At 38.1% G+C, this 21,291-nt stretch overlaps 1 protein-coding gene and 1 pseudogene across 1 annotated transcript; one reads left to right on the top strand and one right to left on the bottom strand.

Moving 5' to 3' along the window:
• LOC109363554 lies at window positions 11,934–13,826 on the bottom strand (annotated as a pseudogene).
• LOC109325896 (protein ROOT PRIMORDIUM DEFECTIVE 1) lies at window positions 18,375–20,561 on the top strand. Its single transcript, XM_019558500.1, has one exon. The coding sequence runs from the start codon at window positions 18,487–18,489 to the stop codon at window positions 19,891–19,893; it is 1,407 nt and encodes a 468-aa protein (XP_019414045.1). The 5' UTR covers window positions 18,375–18,486; the 3' UTR covers window positions 19,894–20,561.

Below are 21,291 nucleotides of genomic sequence, written 5' to 3'. Positions count from 1 at the left end.
CAGAGGATCCCTGTCCGAAGTTTGCTGAAAACCCAGAAAGCCTTATGGTCTCGAAAAACACCACCCCTCCCATAATATTGGAACCACTGATACAACTCTCATCAATATTAATTTTAATTGGGTTAACCCGAGGGAAACACCAATGAACGAGGATAGTGTTAACCTTTAGGTATGCATTACTCCCCAACTGACGTTATTCCCAAAAACCATTGTGAACATATCGAGCACCAAATTCATATTCCAAGGGTGATATTGTTCCTTCATCTCCAAGTCCACCAGACACCCGCCAAGCACAAACTACCATTGTTGCTGATGTAAACCCATTAGGGTCCAACATCATTGAAGAACCTTTACATGGCTTGGGAGGACCAATGACTAGAGCTAAGCTAAGAAACCTCAAGATGCATTTCGGCAACTCATCATCAACATCATGGAAACAAGTGCACATACAACCAAGCAAGAGGAAAAGGCCTTGAATTGCATAAGCCAAGATGAAGGGCTTAAGGGAGGCCACTATTTGGTGGAAGAAACTAGGAGATGAAGATAGAAGCCTAAAGCTACACGGCTATAATCTAAGAAAAGAAGATGGCAAGGAACAAACACATGGCCAAAGCTTGAAAAAAAATATAAAGACTAAAGTGTCTCAACCATGGGATCAAATCAACCTCATCTTTCAAAGATCAACTTCACTCATCCAAGATCAAAGGAAAATCAATCTAACCCTAAGAGAATTCGGCCAAGGAGAAACAAACTCAAATCCAAATCTCAAAGCTAACCGAATTGATCTAGTGGAGATTAGATTAGAAATTAGATAAGATTAGGATGTTATCTTCTCAATCTTTTTGTTATGGCTGATTTGCCTAATGTTAAACTCTATATATGAACTGTGTATAGTGAATGAATAAAGTACATTGAATTTTATTTTTGAATTTCCATTGTTAGTGAGTTTTCTCCTAGCTTCTTGGCTGAGTCAAGATCCCTGCTCGTATCAAGAGTTCCTTTCTCTTGTGGCGAACTTCACAAGGCTTATCAAACACTCATTGTTTGTGGCGCCATCCCACCTCAAATCCCCCAACCATCTTCTTAAAACACTTACCTAATTTCCACTTCAATAACTGTGACCATTCCAATCCATAAACAAGTCGTGTTCATTCCATTCCATCCACAATCAAATCATACTTCAACATTCCATAATTCATTCCACTTCAACCGTGATCATTCAATTCATTCCAATTCTTCCATACACAAATTCTTACATCAAATTACAAGTCAACACCGAATCAATTCAAAGGCAAACTAAACAATTCAAAGCAAATCAAATTACGACAACAAAAAGAGGACTTTCACAAGAAATGATCCATCAAGTAAAGGCAACTCACAAAGAGGTTGTCATTAGTTGCCCTTACAATTGTCCAAAATCCAGCTTCTAAATGACTGAATCGCCCAAAAGGAAGAAGATGTCCATCCAAGTCTCAACCATAACTAGGAAGAGTCTGTACAATCTCTGAATATATGCATGAGATTTTCAACACCCGTCGGGTATCTCATACAAATAGAGTTTATGGTCATGTTCCTTTTGTGACGAAGATCATTGGAAGGTAACGCCTCATGAAACCCTAACCATGACATGAATTTCACCTTCTTAGGAATTCTAACGTGCCAAAGTAGTCTCCAAACGTCAGTCGAATAATTTTCATCATCTTCAAGCTGCTTAAGCCACCAATACCCAAACTTGGCAGTATAGCTTCCCAATGCATTATCATCCCAAATCCAGCCATCTCCCTCAACATTAGAACCTGGGAAAAAATTGCTACAAATGAAATTTGTTACCGTAGAGGGACCTAAAGTGTAAAGAGTAGAGAAATCTAAATTGCCTTCATTCAAAGATCCTTAACTTGGAGTTGAGTATCTGAAATGTGCACAAAGTTAACATGGCTACATGTCGTGACCCGCTTTTCGGTTGGAAGACCGGCCCTACGACTTGGGAGGAGACGAACTCGGTTTCTACCTCTCCCGATTGATTTGGAGTCGCCACTACGTTTTTTGCGGTTAAAACGTAGAAAACACTCTTTATGCCCGATTTGGATAAAATGGTCTTTAGACAGAGATTCTGAGCTCGGGAGTCGATTACGGATCGAGGAAGGTATTAGCACCCCGTCCGCCCGTATTAAAACGGTACCCTCGCTAATCAAATGAACTTTTATACCCTTAAAATTTATTTATTTAGAAATTAAATTAGTAAAACCTAATATTTTTTATTTTTTATTATTGAGCCTGACAATATTGACTTTGGTCCTACGTACCCCTCTTAAGGGGATCAAGGCTTACGTAGTTCTAATTCGAAAATTATTTAGATACTTTGGTTGATTGTTAGTGATTTAGAAAATACCGATAGGTTTAAAAATATTAATTTATTGAATTGGTTAATTTGAATTTTGTTCAAAAATATGTAATTGTTTCAATTCAATGAGGCTAATAGTTTTAGAAACGGTATTGATCGTAGACCTTCTCCTCATTTCTATGGGAGTTAGATACGACTCGAACCATGACCTCACTATAAAAGTCTCATAAAACTTGTTTGGTAAAATAGTTTTTAATTATTTATATAGAATTAATAGTTTAGAGACGGTGTTGGTTGTAGACCTTCTTCTCATTCTCAGAGAAGTTAGAGACAACTCGAACCGTAACCTTACTATAATAATCCCATAAAATTTATTTGGTAAAGTAGTTTCTAATTATTTATGCATATAGAATTTATTGATAAAATCGTTTATTAAGTATATATGTAGGGAATTAATAGTTTAGAGACGGTGTTGGTCGTAGACCTTCTTCTCATTTTCGGAGAAGTTAGAGACAACTCGAACCGTAACCTTACTATAATAATCCCATAAAATTTATTTGGTAAAGTAGTTTCTAATTATTTATGCATATAGAATCTATTGATAAAATCGTTTATTAATTATATATGTAGGGAATTAATAGTTTAGAGACGGTGTTGGTCGTAGACCTTCTTCTCATTTTCGGAGAAGTTAGAGACAACTCGAACCATAACCTTACTATAAGAATTCCTTAATTGATTTGATAATATAGTTTTCAATTATTTATGCGTATATAATTTAATGATAAAATAGTTTATTAATTATATATATATATATATATATATATATATATATATATGTGGAATTAATAGTTTAGAGATAGTGTTGGTCGTAGAGCTTCTTCCCATTCTCAGAGAAGTTAGAGACGACTCGAACCATAACCTTAAGTTAATTAGAAGGGCTAACCCCATTTGCACGTGAAGGGGACCCAAAAAGGGAATGAAATCCCTAAATCCAACCTTTCCTCCTTTGTCTTCTTCTTTCAATCGAGCGGCAGCAATGGCGAGCAAGAGGCTCACGTCGGCACAAGAGACGATGACGACACTGCTTCGACATGCTATCTCCCTTCCTACTTTGTTCTCTGTCCTTCTCATCTCAACGGCGCCGGCAAAGGGAACGGTTTATGGCTAAACCGAGCTCACCGAAGAGATCCATCGACGGTGAAGCCTCAAAGCCACCAAGCTTCTTCGTCTATGGCAGTGGGCAACCGAGAGTGATATGGCACTGGTTCGTGACGGTGGTGATTCACGGAGGTTCGGTTCTCACTTCCGGTGGCTTATGGTGGTTTGGTTCTAAAAGGTAGGGGAAGGCAATAGAGACCCGAAAATCCCAATAAAGGTAGTAATTCAATTACACTCTTCATTTAACTATTTCTGAAATAGTTACTAATGATAGACTGATTCAGGTATACGAGGTTCCTGAATGGGATTGCGGTATTTCACGGTGAAGATGATTGAAGGTGGAGGTAGTCACGGCTAGCCTTACCATGATTGGGTAACTTTCTGAGTGTTGGTTCTCTATTTACAGAGGCTCTGTCTCTATATATGTCTGATATGGATGTGTATGTCTTTCGGATTGTGGTGATATGCGTTAGCACATATGATGCGTTTTTAACTGTTATACATTCTGATTTCTTATGGTGTGATGTATATCTCTCTTGATACATATTGATTGAAATGCATTTCTTATTTGCAAGTATTTGAAGAAAAAAAGGAAAAAGGAGTGACTTACCTGAGCTATGCCTCTTCCTTCCTATTCCTCCTGAGTGTTGTTCTCTGCTATGATGTATGATGTCCTATGTTTTGTTGCAATCTCTTTTCTGCCTGTTTCTGGATGTCTTATTGCAATATCTCTTGGTTGATTTCTCTTGTGTTTATGTATGCGTATGTATGCTATCTGATGTGAATACGTGCTTTGAGTGCTTCTGCCTTTCTCCTGATTATTCTCTTTGATTTCATTATCGTGTTTTTCTGAGTGTATGTATGTGATATCCTCACTAAATTCTCTGTTTTCGTTCTCCCCCTTACCTATGTGTTGTGACGTGCTATATATAGCATTCTGATGCTCTATATGAACTAAGGCGATGAGCTGATCGATTAAGATAGACTGTTTGATTTTCTGATTAATGCATTGAAGCTACTAATGAATATTGCCATAATACCACAACTGTTTTTGTTAGGGATTCCTTTTATTTGCTAGACTGCTGTCTTTGTAAGGACTGGTTGGTTATCTGCTGGTTATGTAACTGAAACAATAATTGTGCTGTTTTTATGATGATCGTAACTGAAAATGGCAATAATTCTGATTTGGGTTTATTTAGAATCATGCAACTTTTGGAGGAGTGCTTTCCCTCTTGGAATTCATCACGTGATTGGTTTGTTTGCAACACTCCTGCCTTTTGTCATTCCTTATTAATTTCTAATTTGTCAACAGTCCCTTTTAATTTGCAACGGATACCATATATCATTTCAGTCAATAATTAGCGAATCTTTATGCAGGTTATCATAACCTTCCAGACTGTGAGCATCGTTTGTCCTTTGAGAGTATAGCATACCCCATAGGATCAAAATATTGACATTCAAGAAGATTATAAGAGCTTCAGAAGATCTTTCTCTATTTTTTAGAGGTGAGGTTGTTGGAGCAAATTTCTTGACAATTTTTCCTTCCTTGCTTACAAAGAACTTTGTGAAGTTCCACTTGATGCCATCCCCAATTGTTCTTCCTTTCTGATTCTTCAATAGCTGATAAATTGGTGTTGCATTTTCATTGACCTCAACCTCATCAAAGACGGGGAACTTCAGCTTTGCACCTTGTACATATAATTGATTTCTTCATTGGCTTCGGGTTCCTGACTATCAAACCGGTTGCAGTGAAATGCCAAGATTTCAAACTCTTGACTTTTGTAACTCTTGCACAGTGTACTCAATTCCTTGTAGTTTGTAGTTTGTTTGTGTCAAATTACATTTTGAGGCAATATTAATGATCAGCTGAACCTCTCCATTGTATTGGCTCAGATTCACATCATTCCCCTTGATGTCTTTGACAATGAAATAATAACTGGATTTTGGGGTTTCAAAAGCCACGAGGGAAGAAGGAGAAGATGGGTATGGTTGCAATGAATGAGAGAGTATTGATAATGATGAAAAACTTTAGCTACATAGTCAAAATTAGTTGGGGATGAATGATGAGGAACTCTGTTATAGAGAGGGTGCTTTCGGAATGGTTTGTGTGAATAGTATAGTGTCTTTTTTTCTTTCTCTTTTGGGAGTATTGGTCTTTTGAAGTATGTTTTAAGGTGAGAGATGATACATCCATACACGTGATGAATTGGGAGCTCTAAGCACTTTTAAGACATATGATAATTTGTCTTTCTTTCTTGAATATGCCAGTAATCCATTATTTTCTTGCCACACTGGCATAGATTGTCATTCATATAAAAATATGAGTACTCACGTTTTCATAATAACAACCTTGTGAGCAAAATACATTCCCTAATCTAATCTTAATTAAATCAGTCAAGAGTAATGTGTTTGCACTTTAAACATCACAAGGTTATGATTGGTCTAATGAGCATAAAAAAAAGAAAAATCTTTCACAAATTGAGTGTTTATTGATCAGGGAAAACTCTTATGAGTCAATCGATACGAGGGGACTATGAAACTAGGCCGGACAAAATTGAGTGTCCACAACTGCCCCTCTTTACTTGTTGCTTACTATATAGCAAACAAACTGAGGTTTGCGTGTTATCATAGTAAGTAACTAGTAAAGAAATGAACATTAATGTTGTCGAGGCCGAGACAAATGGTCATAATTTGACCTTTTAAACGAGGACACAGATCGACTATTGTCGGAACTCGAGAAGCTAAACAGGTTAAGCGAGAACGCAGATCGGGTACTGCCAGAACTCGAGACAATAAAATTAAATGCGAGAACGCAGGTCGGGTACTGCCAGAACTCGGAAATTCACATCAGGCTCGGGCTCCTGGAAAGATTGTTTGAAAGCACATCAGGCTCGGGGTCCTGGAAAGCATAATTTTAAAACGAGAACGCAGGTTAGGTACTATCGGAACTCGAAAATTCACATCAGGCTCGGGGTCCTGGAAAGATTGATTGAAAGGACATCAGGCTCGGGGTCCTGGAAAGCATAATTTTAAAACGAGAACGCAGGTCGGCGCTGCCGGAACTTGGAAATTCACATCAGGCTCGGGGTCCTGGAAAGATTGATTGAAAGGACATCAGGCTCGGGGTCCTGGAAAGCATAATTTTAAAACGAGAACGCAGGTCGGCGCTGCCGGAACTTGGAAATTCACATCAGGCTCGGGGTCCTGGAAAGATTGATTGAAAGGACATCAGGCTCGGGGTCCTGGAAAGCATAATTTTAAAACGAGAACGCAGGTCGGCGCTGCCGGAACTTGGAAATTCACATCAGGCTCGGGGTCCTGGAAAGATTGATTGAAAGCACATCAGGCTCGGGGTACTGGAAAGCCTAATTTTAAAATGAGAACGCAGGTTAGGTACTGTTGGAACTCGGAAATTCACATCAGGCTCGGGGTCCTGGAAAGATTGATTGAAAGCACATCAGGCAAGGGGTCCTGGAAAGCCTAATTTTAAAACGAGAACGCAGGTTAGGTACTGTCGGAACTCGGAAATTCACATCAGGCTCGGGGTCCTGGAAAGATTGATTGAAAGCACATCAGGCAAGGGGTCCTGGAAAGCCTAATTTTAAAACGAGAACGCAGGTTAGGTACTGTCGGAACTCGGAAATTCACATCAGGCTCGGGGTCCTGGAAAGATTGATTGAAAGCACATCAGGCAAGGGGTCCTGGAAAGCCTAATTTTAAAACGAGAACGCAGGTTAGGTACTGTCGGAACTCGGAAATTCACATCAGGCTCGGGGTCCTGGAAAGATTGATTGAAAGCACATCAGGCTCGGGGTCCTGGAAAGCCTAATTTTAAAACGAGAACACAGGTTAGGTACTGTCGGAACTCGGAAATTCACATGAGGCTCGGGGTCCTGGAAAGATTGATTGAAAGCACATCAGGCTCGGGGTCCTCGAAAGCATAATTTTAAAACGAGAACGCAGGTCGGGTAAAAGCATAATTTTAAAACGAGAGCGCAGGTCGGGTACTGCCGGAACTCGGAAATTCACATCAGGCTCGAGGTCCTGGAAAGCAAAACTTTTTAAAACGTAGGGTAGTGATATGAATGTTTGAGAATATGAGAATATGTTGTGTGTTATGATGAGAATGATATGAATGATGTCATGTATGAATAATGAATGCATGCTAGATGCCTTTGTTTGTGATGTCATGATCAATCAAATTGTATTTTATGTACTTGACTAAAATGTGACCCATGTTGGACATGGTTGAAAGAGACTATCTGCCAGCAAGCGCCTCGCCATCCAATATGCCCCAGGGTCATGTTGAGAGTTTATTGGAAGAGTTGGATCGTCCAATAAATTGCCCCAGTATCTTTGTCATAGACTTCATGAGAATTTTTCTAAACAGAGGTTATGAGCCTCACTTCAAAAAATTGCCCCAGTTTGCATGGTTGGGGATGAACAATAATGAATTTCCACCTGAGGGTGTTCATTTACTTTCCATATTTTTTGCCCAGAATACCTAATGTAGGTAACTGTCAGGAATTCTCTTCTTTTTTTTTAATACTAAATCGCCTTTTCAGGTTTTCGAATTAGCATTGCTTTCCTTTTCTTAGGTTGCCCTTGTGGGTTTTCAACCTAGCGCTCTTTTTCTTTTTCTTTCTCTTTTTCTTTAACACCCTCAAGTTGCAATCACAAGTGCATGAAAGCATGAGTCATATTTGAAGTTTGAAGGCGAAGATGCAAGATCTTGCCTCCGCTTGGTTGAGGGATTTTGGACTGATTCATGATGAGTAACTTCAGTCTTACCCAAGTTATAGGTTTCTGGGTACCCTCTTTCGAGAAATGAGATAAGCCTCCACAAACTGCCCCAGTTTGACACCTTTCGTTTGATTTCAACTTGTCATGTGTTTTCTTCATGCACAACTCTTTAAAAATAAATACTAAAAACAATGATCAAGCAAATTTGGATTTTTGTTTTTGGGTTTGGAGTGTTGATATGGTGGTGGTGATTGAGATTTAATCCGATGCATTAAAAATGAGATATTTTGATCAAAACTTTATGATATTTACTATAGTCAGCATTTCTTTGCCCTAGTACAATTCTTAGGCAGATCACTTTATGATATTTATTGGAGCCGATATTTCTTTGCCCTAGTATATTTCTTAGGCATATCATATCATCGACAAGGTCTTTTGAGCTTGTATCTTGGCCTGGCTAAGAGTTTCTAAGAAAAAGGATAAGACTCGAAAATGTATTTCCCAAACCCCTTTCTACGTTCTCCTTTCTCCATTGTCCTATTTCAACAGTTTTCTTGACATGACATTCTTACTAAGATTTTGTTGGATTTTTGTGATGTAGTAGGTGAATGCCTGATATTTAGGCGATAATCTTCCCGAGAGGTATTTGAATTGTTCCCTTTTGTGGTTATTGATAGTGCACTTTATTTGCCTTAACTTTTGCCTGAGATTTTTTATTGAGGATTCTCAGCGGGCCTTTTGTATATTTTGCATTTTGTTTTTATGTTATTTTTCACTTTGAACGATGAACTTTTTTATTTGAATTTCTTAGGATTTTTAACCCTCGGGTTAGATTTGGAAATAATAGAGTGTATTTATTTCTTAACAATTGAATGTCAAGGAAAACAGTTGAGATACTACCCTGCCCAAGGTTATTGATATTTTGCGGGTTTTTTTAGAAAAAATCTCCTTTCATAAAGCCTAGGGCTCAAATGGGTGACTAGGGATATCTTCATAGTGTTTGGGATTTTCAAAGATGCCTTGTGTCATCAGCCTAAGAATTTGCACCATTATGGGTCTTACATTTGCATCATCCTCCATTTCATTTAAATTATTGAATCGAATATATCACGTTAATGCATGAAATTTTTTGATGATTTTTTTGTTGGAATGAGATTTGTGGAATGAAGTATGATATGGTAAATTCGCGTGATCAATGCATTAGTATGTTCTTCTGAAAAAGATATGCAATCGAATTCTTATTCATGAAAAGAGACATGAGTGCCCCACTATTTATGACTCTAAAGCCTTGGGGAGGGCGATAGAGTTTTATTACATCATTTGCTAGTGCTAAGACGACAACTTGGGGTGTTTGTGCATTTCTCAAACTAGGACGTTTCCTTGAAAGCGGATCAATCTGGTGTTAATCAGATATTGCATTTTGCTTTTTTACTGGTTACAATCCTCTGTGAAGTGACCAATTGCCCCAATATGATATTCACAATTAGCATTTGGGTTGAATCCTTGTGGGTATGGAGGTTCCACCATCTTTGAGGGGATAGGAGTCAACAATGATCTTTGAAGAAGTTGCGGCAATAACTCGGAATATGACGTCGGGATCGGATCATACAAACTCTTCCTTTTTCGCTTTCGTGGCCGTCCTTTTTTAACATTTGTAAATGCATAACATGATGCTTGTGGAAAATAAGGCATTTGACGTTGGCTGAGTGTCTTTGTGAATGCGATTTCCTCTTTCATATCTTCACTTGCAAGATCGCTTTGGATTATCCTGTTGACTGAGTTTTTCTCAATTTTGTCATTCTTGGAGTGATTCTCAATTCTCTCGCCTATAGTTATCAAATGGCGGAAATCTGAATAGACATTTCCAATCATCAGATCAAAGAAGGGAGGTTGTAGGGTATTGATAAACATTGGAACATTCTCTTCAGCTGACAACTTGGGCTTCACCTGAGCGGCCATTCCTGCCCATCTTTGGACATACTCCCTGAAGGTCTCATCATTTCTCTTGGACATCTTCTTGAGTAGCATCCTATCAGGATCTTGGTCAATATCGTAGTTGTATTGTTTAAGGAAAGTGTTGCACAAATCCTTGAAACATTTGATATGAGAACATTCGAGACGCATGTACCAAGTGAAAGCAACTCCAATAAGGCTCTCCTGGAAGACATGGATTAGCAAATTGCCATCCTCTATATAGGGAGTCATTTTCCTAGCATACATGGTGAGGTGGTCCTTAGGACAAGAAACTGCTTGATATTTCTCAAATTCAGGCATCTTGAACTTTGGTGGAAATATCACATTCGGGACCAAACACATGCTTGTGATGTCCTTCAAATTGTGGGAGCTTGCTTCCTCAATAACTTTAATTCTCTCTTCGATTGCCTTGATCTTCTCCCAATCTTGAGGGTTTATAACATTGTGGGACTTAGAGGAATGATTGGAGTTACCATTGTTAAATGGGGTTTCCATATGATATGAAATTTGCAAATATGTCTTTGGGGATGGTGTATCAATATGAGCAGCTGGTTTATCTTCTGTAGTCTCGAGAGTAAGATTTTTTCTTCCTTCTTAGATCGTTTCAGTCAAGTCTAATAATGTCACCTTTAAAAACCAATTTTAAACTCATGAGTATCCCTGATAATGATTTATGTATGAGTTACATGAATGATTGAAATGTATGAATGTCATGAGGATGTAATATTTGATTCATGCATGTTATAACTTTCCTTCTTTTTGAGTTCATATGAAGATGCATGAACTAATTTATTTTTCTTTTTCGATATTTTGTGGTGCATGTACGCTGGTGCATGAAATGCAACATTTGAATGATTTGTTATTATGAATGTATGTAAATGAATATAAATGTGTGATGGTATATTCCTTTTTGTATGAATGATTGATTTCTTGTATGAATGTTTGAATGATGCATGATATTTTTTTTGTGATGAATATTTGAACGATGAATATTTTGATGAATGTATGAGTGCCTGACATGTATGAACTTGATATAGTGGTGTTAATGCATTTTGAATGCCCCTTGGGTAAGATAAACCTTATTTAGGGAAAATATAGCCTTAGTTACAATATAATAAAATATCATGATGAATTTGACACCTATTATATTGTTAAGGCCAATTCTTGAGTTAAATGATACAGTTGTGAGCTTATTTAGATGAAAGAGAACACATCCCTAGGGCGATGAGCCCATCGTCGAGAATGAAAATTGCCCCTTGCTATATATAGCATTCTGATGCTCTATATGAGCCTCTTGAATTGCCAAAGTGTAACATACTGCAAACTGTTTGATTTTCTGATTAATGCATTGAAGCTACTAATGAATATTGCCATAATACCACAACTGTTTTTGTTAGGGATTCCTTTTATTTGCTAGACTGCTGTCTTTGTAAGGACTGGTTGGTTATCTGCTGGTTATGTAACTGAAACAATAATTGTGCTGTTTTTATGATGATCGTAACTGAAAATGGCAATAATTCTGATTTGGGTTTATTTAGAATCATGCAACTTTTGGAGGAGTGCTTTCCCTCTTGGAATTCATCACGTGATTGGTTTGTTTGCAACACTCCTGCCTTTTGTCATTCCTTATTAATTTCTAATTTGTCAACAGTCCCTTTTAATTTGCAACGGATACCATATATCATTTCAGTCAATAATTAGCGAATCTTTATGCAGGTTATCATAACCTTCCAGACTGTGAGCATCGTTTGTCCTTTGAGAGTATAGCATACCCCATAGGATCAAAATATTGACATTCAAGAAGATTATAAGAGCTTCAGAAGATCTTTCTCTATTTTTTAGAGGTGAGGTTGTTGGAGCAAATTTCTTGACAATTTTTCCTTCCTTGCTTACAAAGAACTTTGTGAAGTTCCACTTGATGCCATCCCCAATTGTTCTTCCTTTCTGATTCTTCAATAGCTGATAAATTGGTGTTGCATTTTCATTGACCTCAACCTCATCAAAGACGGGGAACTTCAGCTTTGCACCTTGTACATATAATTGATTTCTTCATTGGCTTCGGGTTCCTGACTATCAAACCGGTTGCAGTGAAATGCCAAGATTTCAAACTCTTGACTTTTGTAACTCTTGCACAGTGTACTCAATTCCTTGTAGTTTGTAGTTTGTTTGTGTCAAATTACATTTTGAGGCAATATTAATGATCAGCTGAACCTCTCCATTGTATTGGCTCAGATTCACATCATTCCCCTTGATGTCTTTGACAATGAAATAATAACTGGATTTTGGGGTTTCAAAAGCCACGAGGGAAGAAGGAGAAGATGGGTATGGTTGCAATGAATGAGAGAGTATTGATAATGATGAAAAACTTTAGCTACATAGTCAAAATTAGTTGGGGATGAATGATGAGGAACTCTGTTATAGAAAGGGTGCTTTCGGAATGGTTTGTGTGAATAGTATAGTGTCTTTTTTTCTTTCTCTTTTGGGAGTATTGGTCTTTTGAAGTATGTTTTGAGGTGAGAGATGATACATCCATACACGTGATGAATTGGGAGCTCTAAGCACTTTTAAGACAGATGATACATCCATTATTTTCTTGCCACACTGGCATAGATTGTCATTCATATAAAAATATGAGTACTCACGTTTTGATAATAACAACCTTGTGAGCAAAATACATTCCCTAATCTAATATTAATTAAATCAGTCAAGAGTAATGTGTTTGCACTTTAAACATCACAAGGTTATGATTGGTCTAATGAGCATAAAAAAAAGAAAAATCTTTAACAAATTGAGTGTTTATTGATCAAGGAAAACTCTTACGAGTCAATCGATACGAGGGGACTATGAAACTAGGCCGGACAAAATTGAGTGTTCACACTACATAACATGCCCAGGCCAGACCAATTGTTATACCACAACAAACGATCCCCGCTTCCCAAATGAAGGGAGAAGCCCTCCTTAAGCACATGAGAAACTTTCATAATGCTCCTCTAAGTATAAGACATTGTTGACTTAGGTGGAGTAAACAACAAAGTTTTATCATCCAGGTACTTATCTTGCAGGACTTTACACCATTGTTAATCATATTCCAACACATCTTACCGAGAAGAGAAGTACTCAATGTTCTAGAATCCCTAAGCCTGATACCACCATCACGCTGATGCTTTATGAGAATATCCCAACTCACCAGATTAAGACTTCTTTTGTTAACATCACCACTCCAAACAAAATTCCTAGTCATCTTATCGATGCTATGACAAACACTTTCGGGAAACCACATAACCTGCATGGTGTAGATCAGGATCGAAGAAATAACGGACTTTGCAAGACACAAGCGACCTACCTTATTCATGAGGTTAGCTTTCCAAGTGGTCATACGCTTCTGAATTTTCTCCAGGATTGGGTTAAACACACCTATAGTAACTTTTCCCTGAATAAGAGGAATACCCATATAAGTACCAAGATTACTGACCACACGCATGGAGCAGTGATTCATAAAGTTGGCTTTTCTTCTATTTGTCACCTTCCCCGGACAAATAAACTTTGATTTCTCCATATTAACCTTCAATCCTGAAGCTTGACAAAACTCTTGAAGAGTTGATGACACCATCTAGACTTGGGAATTGGTAGCCTTACAAAACAAGATAACGTCATCTAAAAAAAGGAGGTGAGAGATAGGGGGACCACTTCGCGAAATCCTTACGGGTGCCACTCACCAAGCTCCATTTTATGAGAAATGAGAAGAGATAACTTCTCCATGCAAAGAACAAACAAGTAGGGGGACATGGGATCCCCTTGCCGAAGACCCCTAGTAGGCTTAAACCCATCTAGTCGAGACCCATTCCACAAAAGGGACACCTCCCCCTAGCGGACACACCATATAATCATGTGAACATTTATAGAAGGGAAACCAACATGCAAAATAGTATCTTGAAGGAAATCCCAGTTGACTTTGTCATAAGCCTTTTCAAGATCCACCTTGAAAGCCATGACACTCTTCTTGACCTTGGTTTTATGAATATGGTGCATGACTTCTTAAGCCATAATAATATTGTCAGTTGTCCCCCTTCCAGAAATGAAACTACTTTGGAGCGGACCAACTAATTCATCCAAAAAAGGTCATAACCTCTTAACCAACACCTTAGTGATTAACTTGTAGACCATGTTGCAAAGGCTAATAGGATAAAGCTTTCTAAGAGAAGTTGGATTAGTCACCTTGGGAATAAGAACAATAAGAATCACAGTAATCTGAGTATATGAAAAACCAAACTTGAAAGCATCAAAGATAAGCTTTCAAATATCATCTCCCACCAACTGCCAGTATTTCTTAAAAAAGATAGGCTTGAAACTATCCAGGCCAGGGGCTTTATAGGACTGTATACCCATAATAACTTTCATCACTTCATCCTTTGTAACTGGAGCAATTAAAGCTTCAATGCCAGCACTAGAAAGAACCAGTGTGTGAACAACACAATGTTCCCTATTAACCTGAATATTCTCACAAAATAAATTCTCAAAGTACCTTTTGGCCTCAATCCTCATCAACTTAGGATCTGTGCACCAGTTTCCGTCTTGTAAAAAGATGCCATGAATCTTGTTTCTAGCCACGTGAACAATTGTTTGAGTATGGAAAAATTTAGTATTCTAATCCCCAAACTTGACCCATTGCTCCTGAGACTTCTGGAACCACAATAAATCTTCTTGCATTAAGATTGTATTATATTCCTTCCTCAGTTGACACTCTAGTCTAGCCAGATCATGATCCTCAATCTCCTCTAGTCTCTATTGGACACCACGTATTCTAGCTTCAACTTGTCTTTTCCTGCGAAAATTATTCCCAAAAATAGTCTTGTTGAAACAGATGGAGTCATCATGGACTCTAGACAATACATCAACAACGTCATTATCACCCTACAACCAAGCCCCTCGGACAACACTGTGAAAATCCTTATGAGTTGCTCAGGCAGCTTGAAAACAGAAAGGTCTATTACGAATAACATCAACATGTCCACCACACCTAACCAATATCGATAAATGATCGGAATGTAACTTGGTGAGATTTTCAACATACCCCTCTAAAAAAGAAGTATGTCAGGAACTATTCGATAAACCCATATCCAGTCTCTTAGAAATACTTCGTCTAGTAAGCTCCCATCGGAACCAAGTGTAGCGACTGCCGATAGCACCAATATCCATGAGGCCACAAACATTCAAAACATTAGATAATCTATCAGCCCAAGCGTAGTTAAATTGACCACCTCGAACATCTGACGACAATAGGACTTCATTGAAATTACCCAAGAGCAACCATGGCTAATCCACACTACTACTAAAGGACACCAGATGATCCCATAAAAGCTCACGATCTTGGTAGGAGGGGCTAGTATAAACGGAAGTACAAGTCCATTGGTGCGAACCACATTGAAGTTTTAAAGTAATTGATTGACTGCAAGTAGTAATCAAAGTGGTAGTAAATTTGTTACCTCTAGCTGAAAGGACCCACATACCACCTATATGTTCTACTGCTTCAACCATACCACAATCCACATAACCCAACGAACTCCAAAAAAATTTTGCATTAGTAAATTGGCAGTAAGTTTCCATAAGAATAATGAGGGAAGGATTCAACTTCCTAACTAGATCTTTAGCATGCCGTCGACCATCCCTATTGATAGTACCACGGATATTCCAATATAAAATAGATCAATCCTTCAACTCAATCATAAATAAGAAGAAGGATAAAGGACTAAACTTCTCAACAGCCCTAGTGACAATCCATAAGAGTGGTCACCATCATCCATAGTACCAACCACACCCTCATGGGTATTAGCCATATTATCTTGGCCACTTTCCTTCATATTAGTGCACCTGATCCTGTAGAATTAGCAAATGGCACTGAAACCTCTGCATATAAGGGGCCTAAATTAACATGATTCTCATCTTCCAAAATCACCATCCCTTCAGAACATGTGGACAAAGATGTCCTTGAGGTGTTAGAGATTGGAGCTGTCGTGGCATTTTCAACAAAGTTGGCAGCATCCACTTTTAAATTGTGGCCAGGCTGAGACGTGTGCATGGTATGCATGGGCATCCCTTGGGTTGAGTTGGAGTAGAGCCCACTAGAAGATGAGGACCCACCCATGTGAAGGCCACCCTTGTGTTGGCTCGTGAAAGGTGGTTGTAGGTGAGAAACAATTTTTCTAGCATTTTCCAAGGTGGACACGTTAATGCTGCCATTATTTATTAGACTTTTATTTATCTCCACTAATTCCTTGGCACCATTTAATTCCTGCATATAAAGGAATGTATTACCTCCATGTATATATATGGCATTAAAGTGCTCTAGAGAGACTTCAATGCTAGTCGTTTTGTCCAGCAGGGAATTCGAGCCACCAATTAGTCCATCCTTAATCTCCATACAAATCCGTTTTTTATTGACCCAAGGATGAATTTGTTGTATGGCATTAATCACTGGCGCCTCATCATTAGTAATCACCACTGAATTTGATGCTGAATTAATAAGGGGTGCAAATTTATTCACATTATTAGGTTGATTAATTCTAGCCTTGGTAATGCTTCCCTTGCTCGTCTTCCCATTTCTCTTTATGCGGTTGGCAACTAGCCATTCCCCATGCAACTCATTTAAAACGGCTGAGAGTGTCTCACCCCCAGTAAATGCATCATTATTTCCAGTGGTTACCTGCTCCATAGCTGAAGACTGTTCAACTCCATGCACCAGTCCAGAAGCACTACCGACAAAGGAGGAGCCATCCGACGAGTAAACTTCAGAGCATTGTTGTCAATCTTGTAGGGACGTCCAATCGCCAAAGCAATTGAGAGAAGAAAATTCTTATCATAAAATAGCAAATTGAGACTAGTCAAAAGAACCCACGCCAAGGTTTTTGAAACTTTGGCTGTCGTAGAATCAAACTGAGGAGTTTGTGTTGTAATAGCCGTGATCAAAAATCATCCATGAACCTCTCTCAAAACCTTCTCCCTATCATGAGTTTGGTCAAATTTGATCATGAAATAACCATTTTCCATATCCATCATACCAAAGTCACCAGCAAGTCTCCATGCAGACTTCAACCTCTCTCGCATAACCTTCAAACCCAATCGTTTTGCAATCAGAGTTATAATTAAAGCATCTTGTCATTCCTTACTATAGACATTGACAATACTTCAGAGAAAGAAACGGTAGGGAGCAAGTGGTTACCTCCAATCAAATCCATATGTGCTAGCCCCATAGCAAGGAAGTCAACATCCTTTCGAACCAGAATTGGTTGTCTATCAGCTAACATTTTGTCGTGAAAGGAGACCTTGAAACTATTAGGTGATTGGACATCATTTTTATCAGGTGGTTTATCTGGTGGTTTTATCTTCCCTAAATTGGCATGAACCGTGAAAACAAATGAGTCACTCATTTTCTTCACTACATCCTAGGATTCTCCCCGACACACTTACATAGATTTTTAAATTTTCACAAATAAAACTATTATTTCTTCGCCTATTAAAACTAGCGTGTCTACCGGCACTTTGTGCCTGTCGACCCGCATTCTTATTGCAATTGATTTAATAAGATAAAAATCATTATATGATTGTTAGATGTATTGTGTAAAAGTTTTTATTAGTTATTAAGGAGAGGAGTTAAAAAGGATAAAAATGGAATATTAAAATTATGTCATGCATGGTAATACACTTGTTTTGGTTTTATTAATAGTATAGATATTAAGGAAAGAGGTTAAAAAGGATAAAAATAGAATATTAAAATTATGTCATGCATAGTGATTACCACTTGTTTTGGCTTTAGTAATAGTATAGATAAGAGTAGAATATTTATACAATGTAAATATAAAATTTTATACATATTCACTATATCAATTATTAATTATTTGTATTACTTTTTTTAAAAACAATAATAATTAAATATTAATATTTAATGATACAATGACAAAATATGAAAATCATACTTGTCAGTCTATACATTTTTTATTTTATAAATAAACTACAATTTGTTCCAACTCATTGACGGGCTTTCTTACAAAAACAAATCCGACTCATAACTATTGGCTATTTTCCTAAACTTATGCAAAATTAATATTTAGAGTTTAGACTTTAGACTATTGACAAATCACAACCGAATCTTAAAAAAAATTCCGTTACATCTTCTTTAAAATTGGCTATTTTCCCAAACCTCTTTCTCCCTAACTTCGTTTCCGTGATTCCCCTCCATACACAAAACCTTCCAAGCTCAGCAGAAAAACCCTAAAATGCGAACCTTCGTTCTTCACTCCTTCAATTCCTTCAAGCGCAAAATCGAAAATTTCTCATTGATTCAGCTTCAACCAATGCTTAATTTCAATTCTACAAGAGCAATGTCGCAGTCTACATCCATTCCCAAAAAGCAACAAAGGGTTCGCGACCATGGCTACGACAACTACATGGAAATCGAGAAGAAAACCCGCAAGGTCCTCAAACTCCAGAACCTAATCCTCACTGAGCCCTCACAGTCTCTCCCAGTCGCGCGTCTCGAAACTTTGGCAAAGCGCGTGGGGTTTACGCGCCGACATGAAACAGGCGCGTTCATTCTCAAGTTTCCGCACGTGTTCGAAATCTTCGAGCACCCGGTCCAGCGAGTCCTCTTTTGCCGCCTGACCCGCCAGGCCATTCACCAGATCGAGCAGGAGCGTCACGCGCTTGCGGCGCAGGTTCCACTCGCCGTTACGCGCCTCCGCAAGCTCCTCATGATGTCGAGCACGCAGAGGCTCCGCCTTGAGCACGTGAGGATCGCACGCGCCGCGCTAGGGTTACCTGACGACTTCGAGTTTTCGGTGGTTCTAAGGTACCCTCAATTTTTTCGCTTGGTTGATGCAAATGAAACTAGGAACAAGTACATTGAGCTTGTAGAAAGGGACCCTAGTTTAGCAATTTGTGCAATTGAGAAAACTAGGGAAAGAGTGTATAGAGAGAAAGGTGTTGATGCTGAAGATGTTAGGTTTTCTTTTGTGATTAATTTCCCACCTGGTTTCAAGATTGGGAAGTACCTTAAAATTGCAGTGTGGAAGTGGCAGAGGGTACCTTACTGGTCCCCTTATGACGATGTTTCGGGTTATGATTTGAGATCCATTGAGGCCCAGAAGAGGATGGAGAAGAGGGCTGTAGCCACCATCCATGAATTGTTGTCGATGACCGTGGAGAAGAAAATTACATTGGAGAGGATTGCGCATTTCCGAATGGCGATGCACTTGCCTAAGAAGTTGAAGGAATTCTTGCTTCAGCATCAGGGGATATTTTATATCTCCACCAGAGGGAATCAGGGAAAGCTTCATACTGTTTTCCTGAGGGAGGCATATAGGAAGGGCGAGCTGGTTGAGCCTAATGACTTGTATTTGGCACGAAGGAGGCTGGCCGAGTTGGTCTTGATAAGCCCCCGGAAAGCTAAAGTTGATAGAGAATTGGTTGGGTATAAGAGAAGCAGGTTGGATGATGAAATGGGACAAGTAAGGAGAGAATGCGTGGAGGATGTCTATGAGGACTTTAAGGGCGAGGATGATATGGGGAGAGATAAGGATGGTGAAGATGATTTGTCTTCAGATATAGGCTCTGACGTTGATTCTGATATTTCAGATGAGGATGATGAATTTGATGATAGTGTATCAATTCAAAGGACACCTTAACTGAGTATTTGCTTATTCTCTTGATTTATGTTTTACAAACTTTACTATTCATAAGTCTCGAGTATTGATACAGTTTTGAAATGTCAAAGCACTAGGATACTGTATCGGTATAGGGATACTATGAGACTTGGGTTTTTGTGGAAGAATATGTTGACGATATTATCTGCTTTGAGCTCATATATTCGAGACGGTTATATTCATGCTGGTCTAACCAAGAACACATGTTGTGCGGCTCAATCACAGAGAAATTAGTGCATTGAAGTGGAGGAAGTTATCCACATGGTCTCATTTGATGCCCTCATTTTACCTGTACACATAAACTGGTCTCATCGAAGAAAACGCCGAACAGAGAAATAATGGCTTGAACCTTGAAGGCTCATGTTTTTGGAAGAGCAAATGCATCGCCTGGATGTTCACCTAGTTTCTTAAGGCAACTAGGTTATCTGCATTTTCTAACACAACAGTCACTTAGATTAAATCACTGCACTTTTGAATTCTGATAGCTATTTACTACTTCCGGAAATTAAGTGCCTGTAAAAGCTGTCATTGGATAGCCATGATGCACTTGAAGATGAAGGCTCATGTTGGAAGAGCAAGTGCCTTCATTGTATTTTTTGCAGGATGATAATTGTTAATTTAGCCTCCAAAACAAAGTTCTGAATTCATTGTATTTATTTGTGTGCCACACCGTTATTGTGTAACTTTTTTTTATCCTTGGTTTAACTGTTCTTCTCAGTGTGTGCACTGGAACATGCTATAACTGCACCTGCAAATGGCTAATTATATTTTAATTACACTTGCACTGTAGTTAAATTTTGGTCTCTATCGTTTTGTTTTACCTTACTATTTTTAGTTAGAGAAACTTTATTGAAATGAAGTGAGCGTAGAAAAATGGCATGTTAGAGGATCGCATTCCCCACTCAACAATAGTTCTAACTTCCAAGGCTAATAGGTTATAGTTTATTAGCGAGTTGCGTTAAGAGGTAATATTACCATGCTATGCAAATGATCATTGGTTTATTTCAATAAAACTTACAGTTTTACATGATTGAGAGAAAGTTATGCATTTTAAGAGCATCCGGCACATTGAGATAGATCAAGATAACCCCAAGAATAACATAAACTAATATAAAAAACATATTAAAATATATTTTCATATTTTGGATTAATAATATATTAAACTAGTAATTAATTTAAATTCACTTATGTATAACAAACAATTATTATAAACTTAATTTTCATGATCAAAATATGTGTAAAATAGATTATTAATTAGTTAGTTAGGAGTTAAGTAGAGTTGAGTTTTTTATATTTTCTATGCAATATGTTGGTCAATTTCTTTGTAATTCAATTTATTCAATCAACAAAATACATATCATTTTATTGTTTTTTTATTTC

Source organism: Lupinus angustifolius, chromosome LG13 (genome assembly GCF_001865875.1).
Source record: "Lupinus angustifolius cultivar Tanjil chromosome LG13, LupAngTanjil_v1.0, whole genome shotgun sequence".
Lineage (NCBI taxonomy): Eukaryota > Viridiplantae > Streptophyta > Magnoliopsida > Fabales > Fabaceae > Lupinus > Lupinus angustifolius.
The sequence above is the reverse complement of the archived record's forward strand: the minus strand, read 5'-3'. Positions and strand labels throughout refer to the sequence as shown.

Excerpts from the sequence above, each read along its gene's own strand:
- LOC109325896 (XM_019558500.1), top strand. The coding sequence starts at position 18,487 with ATGCGAACCTTCGTTCTTCACTCCTTCAATTCCTTCAAGCGCAAAATC.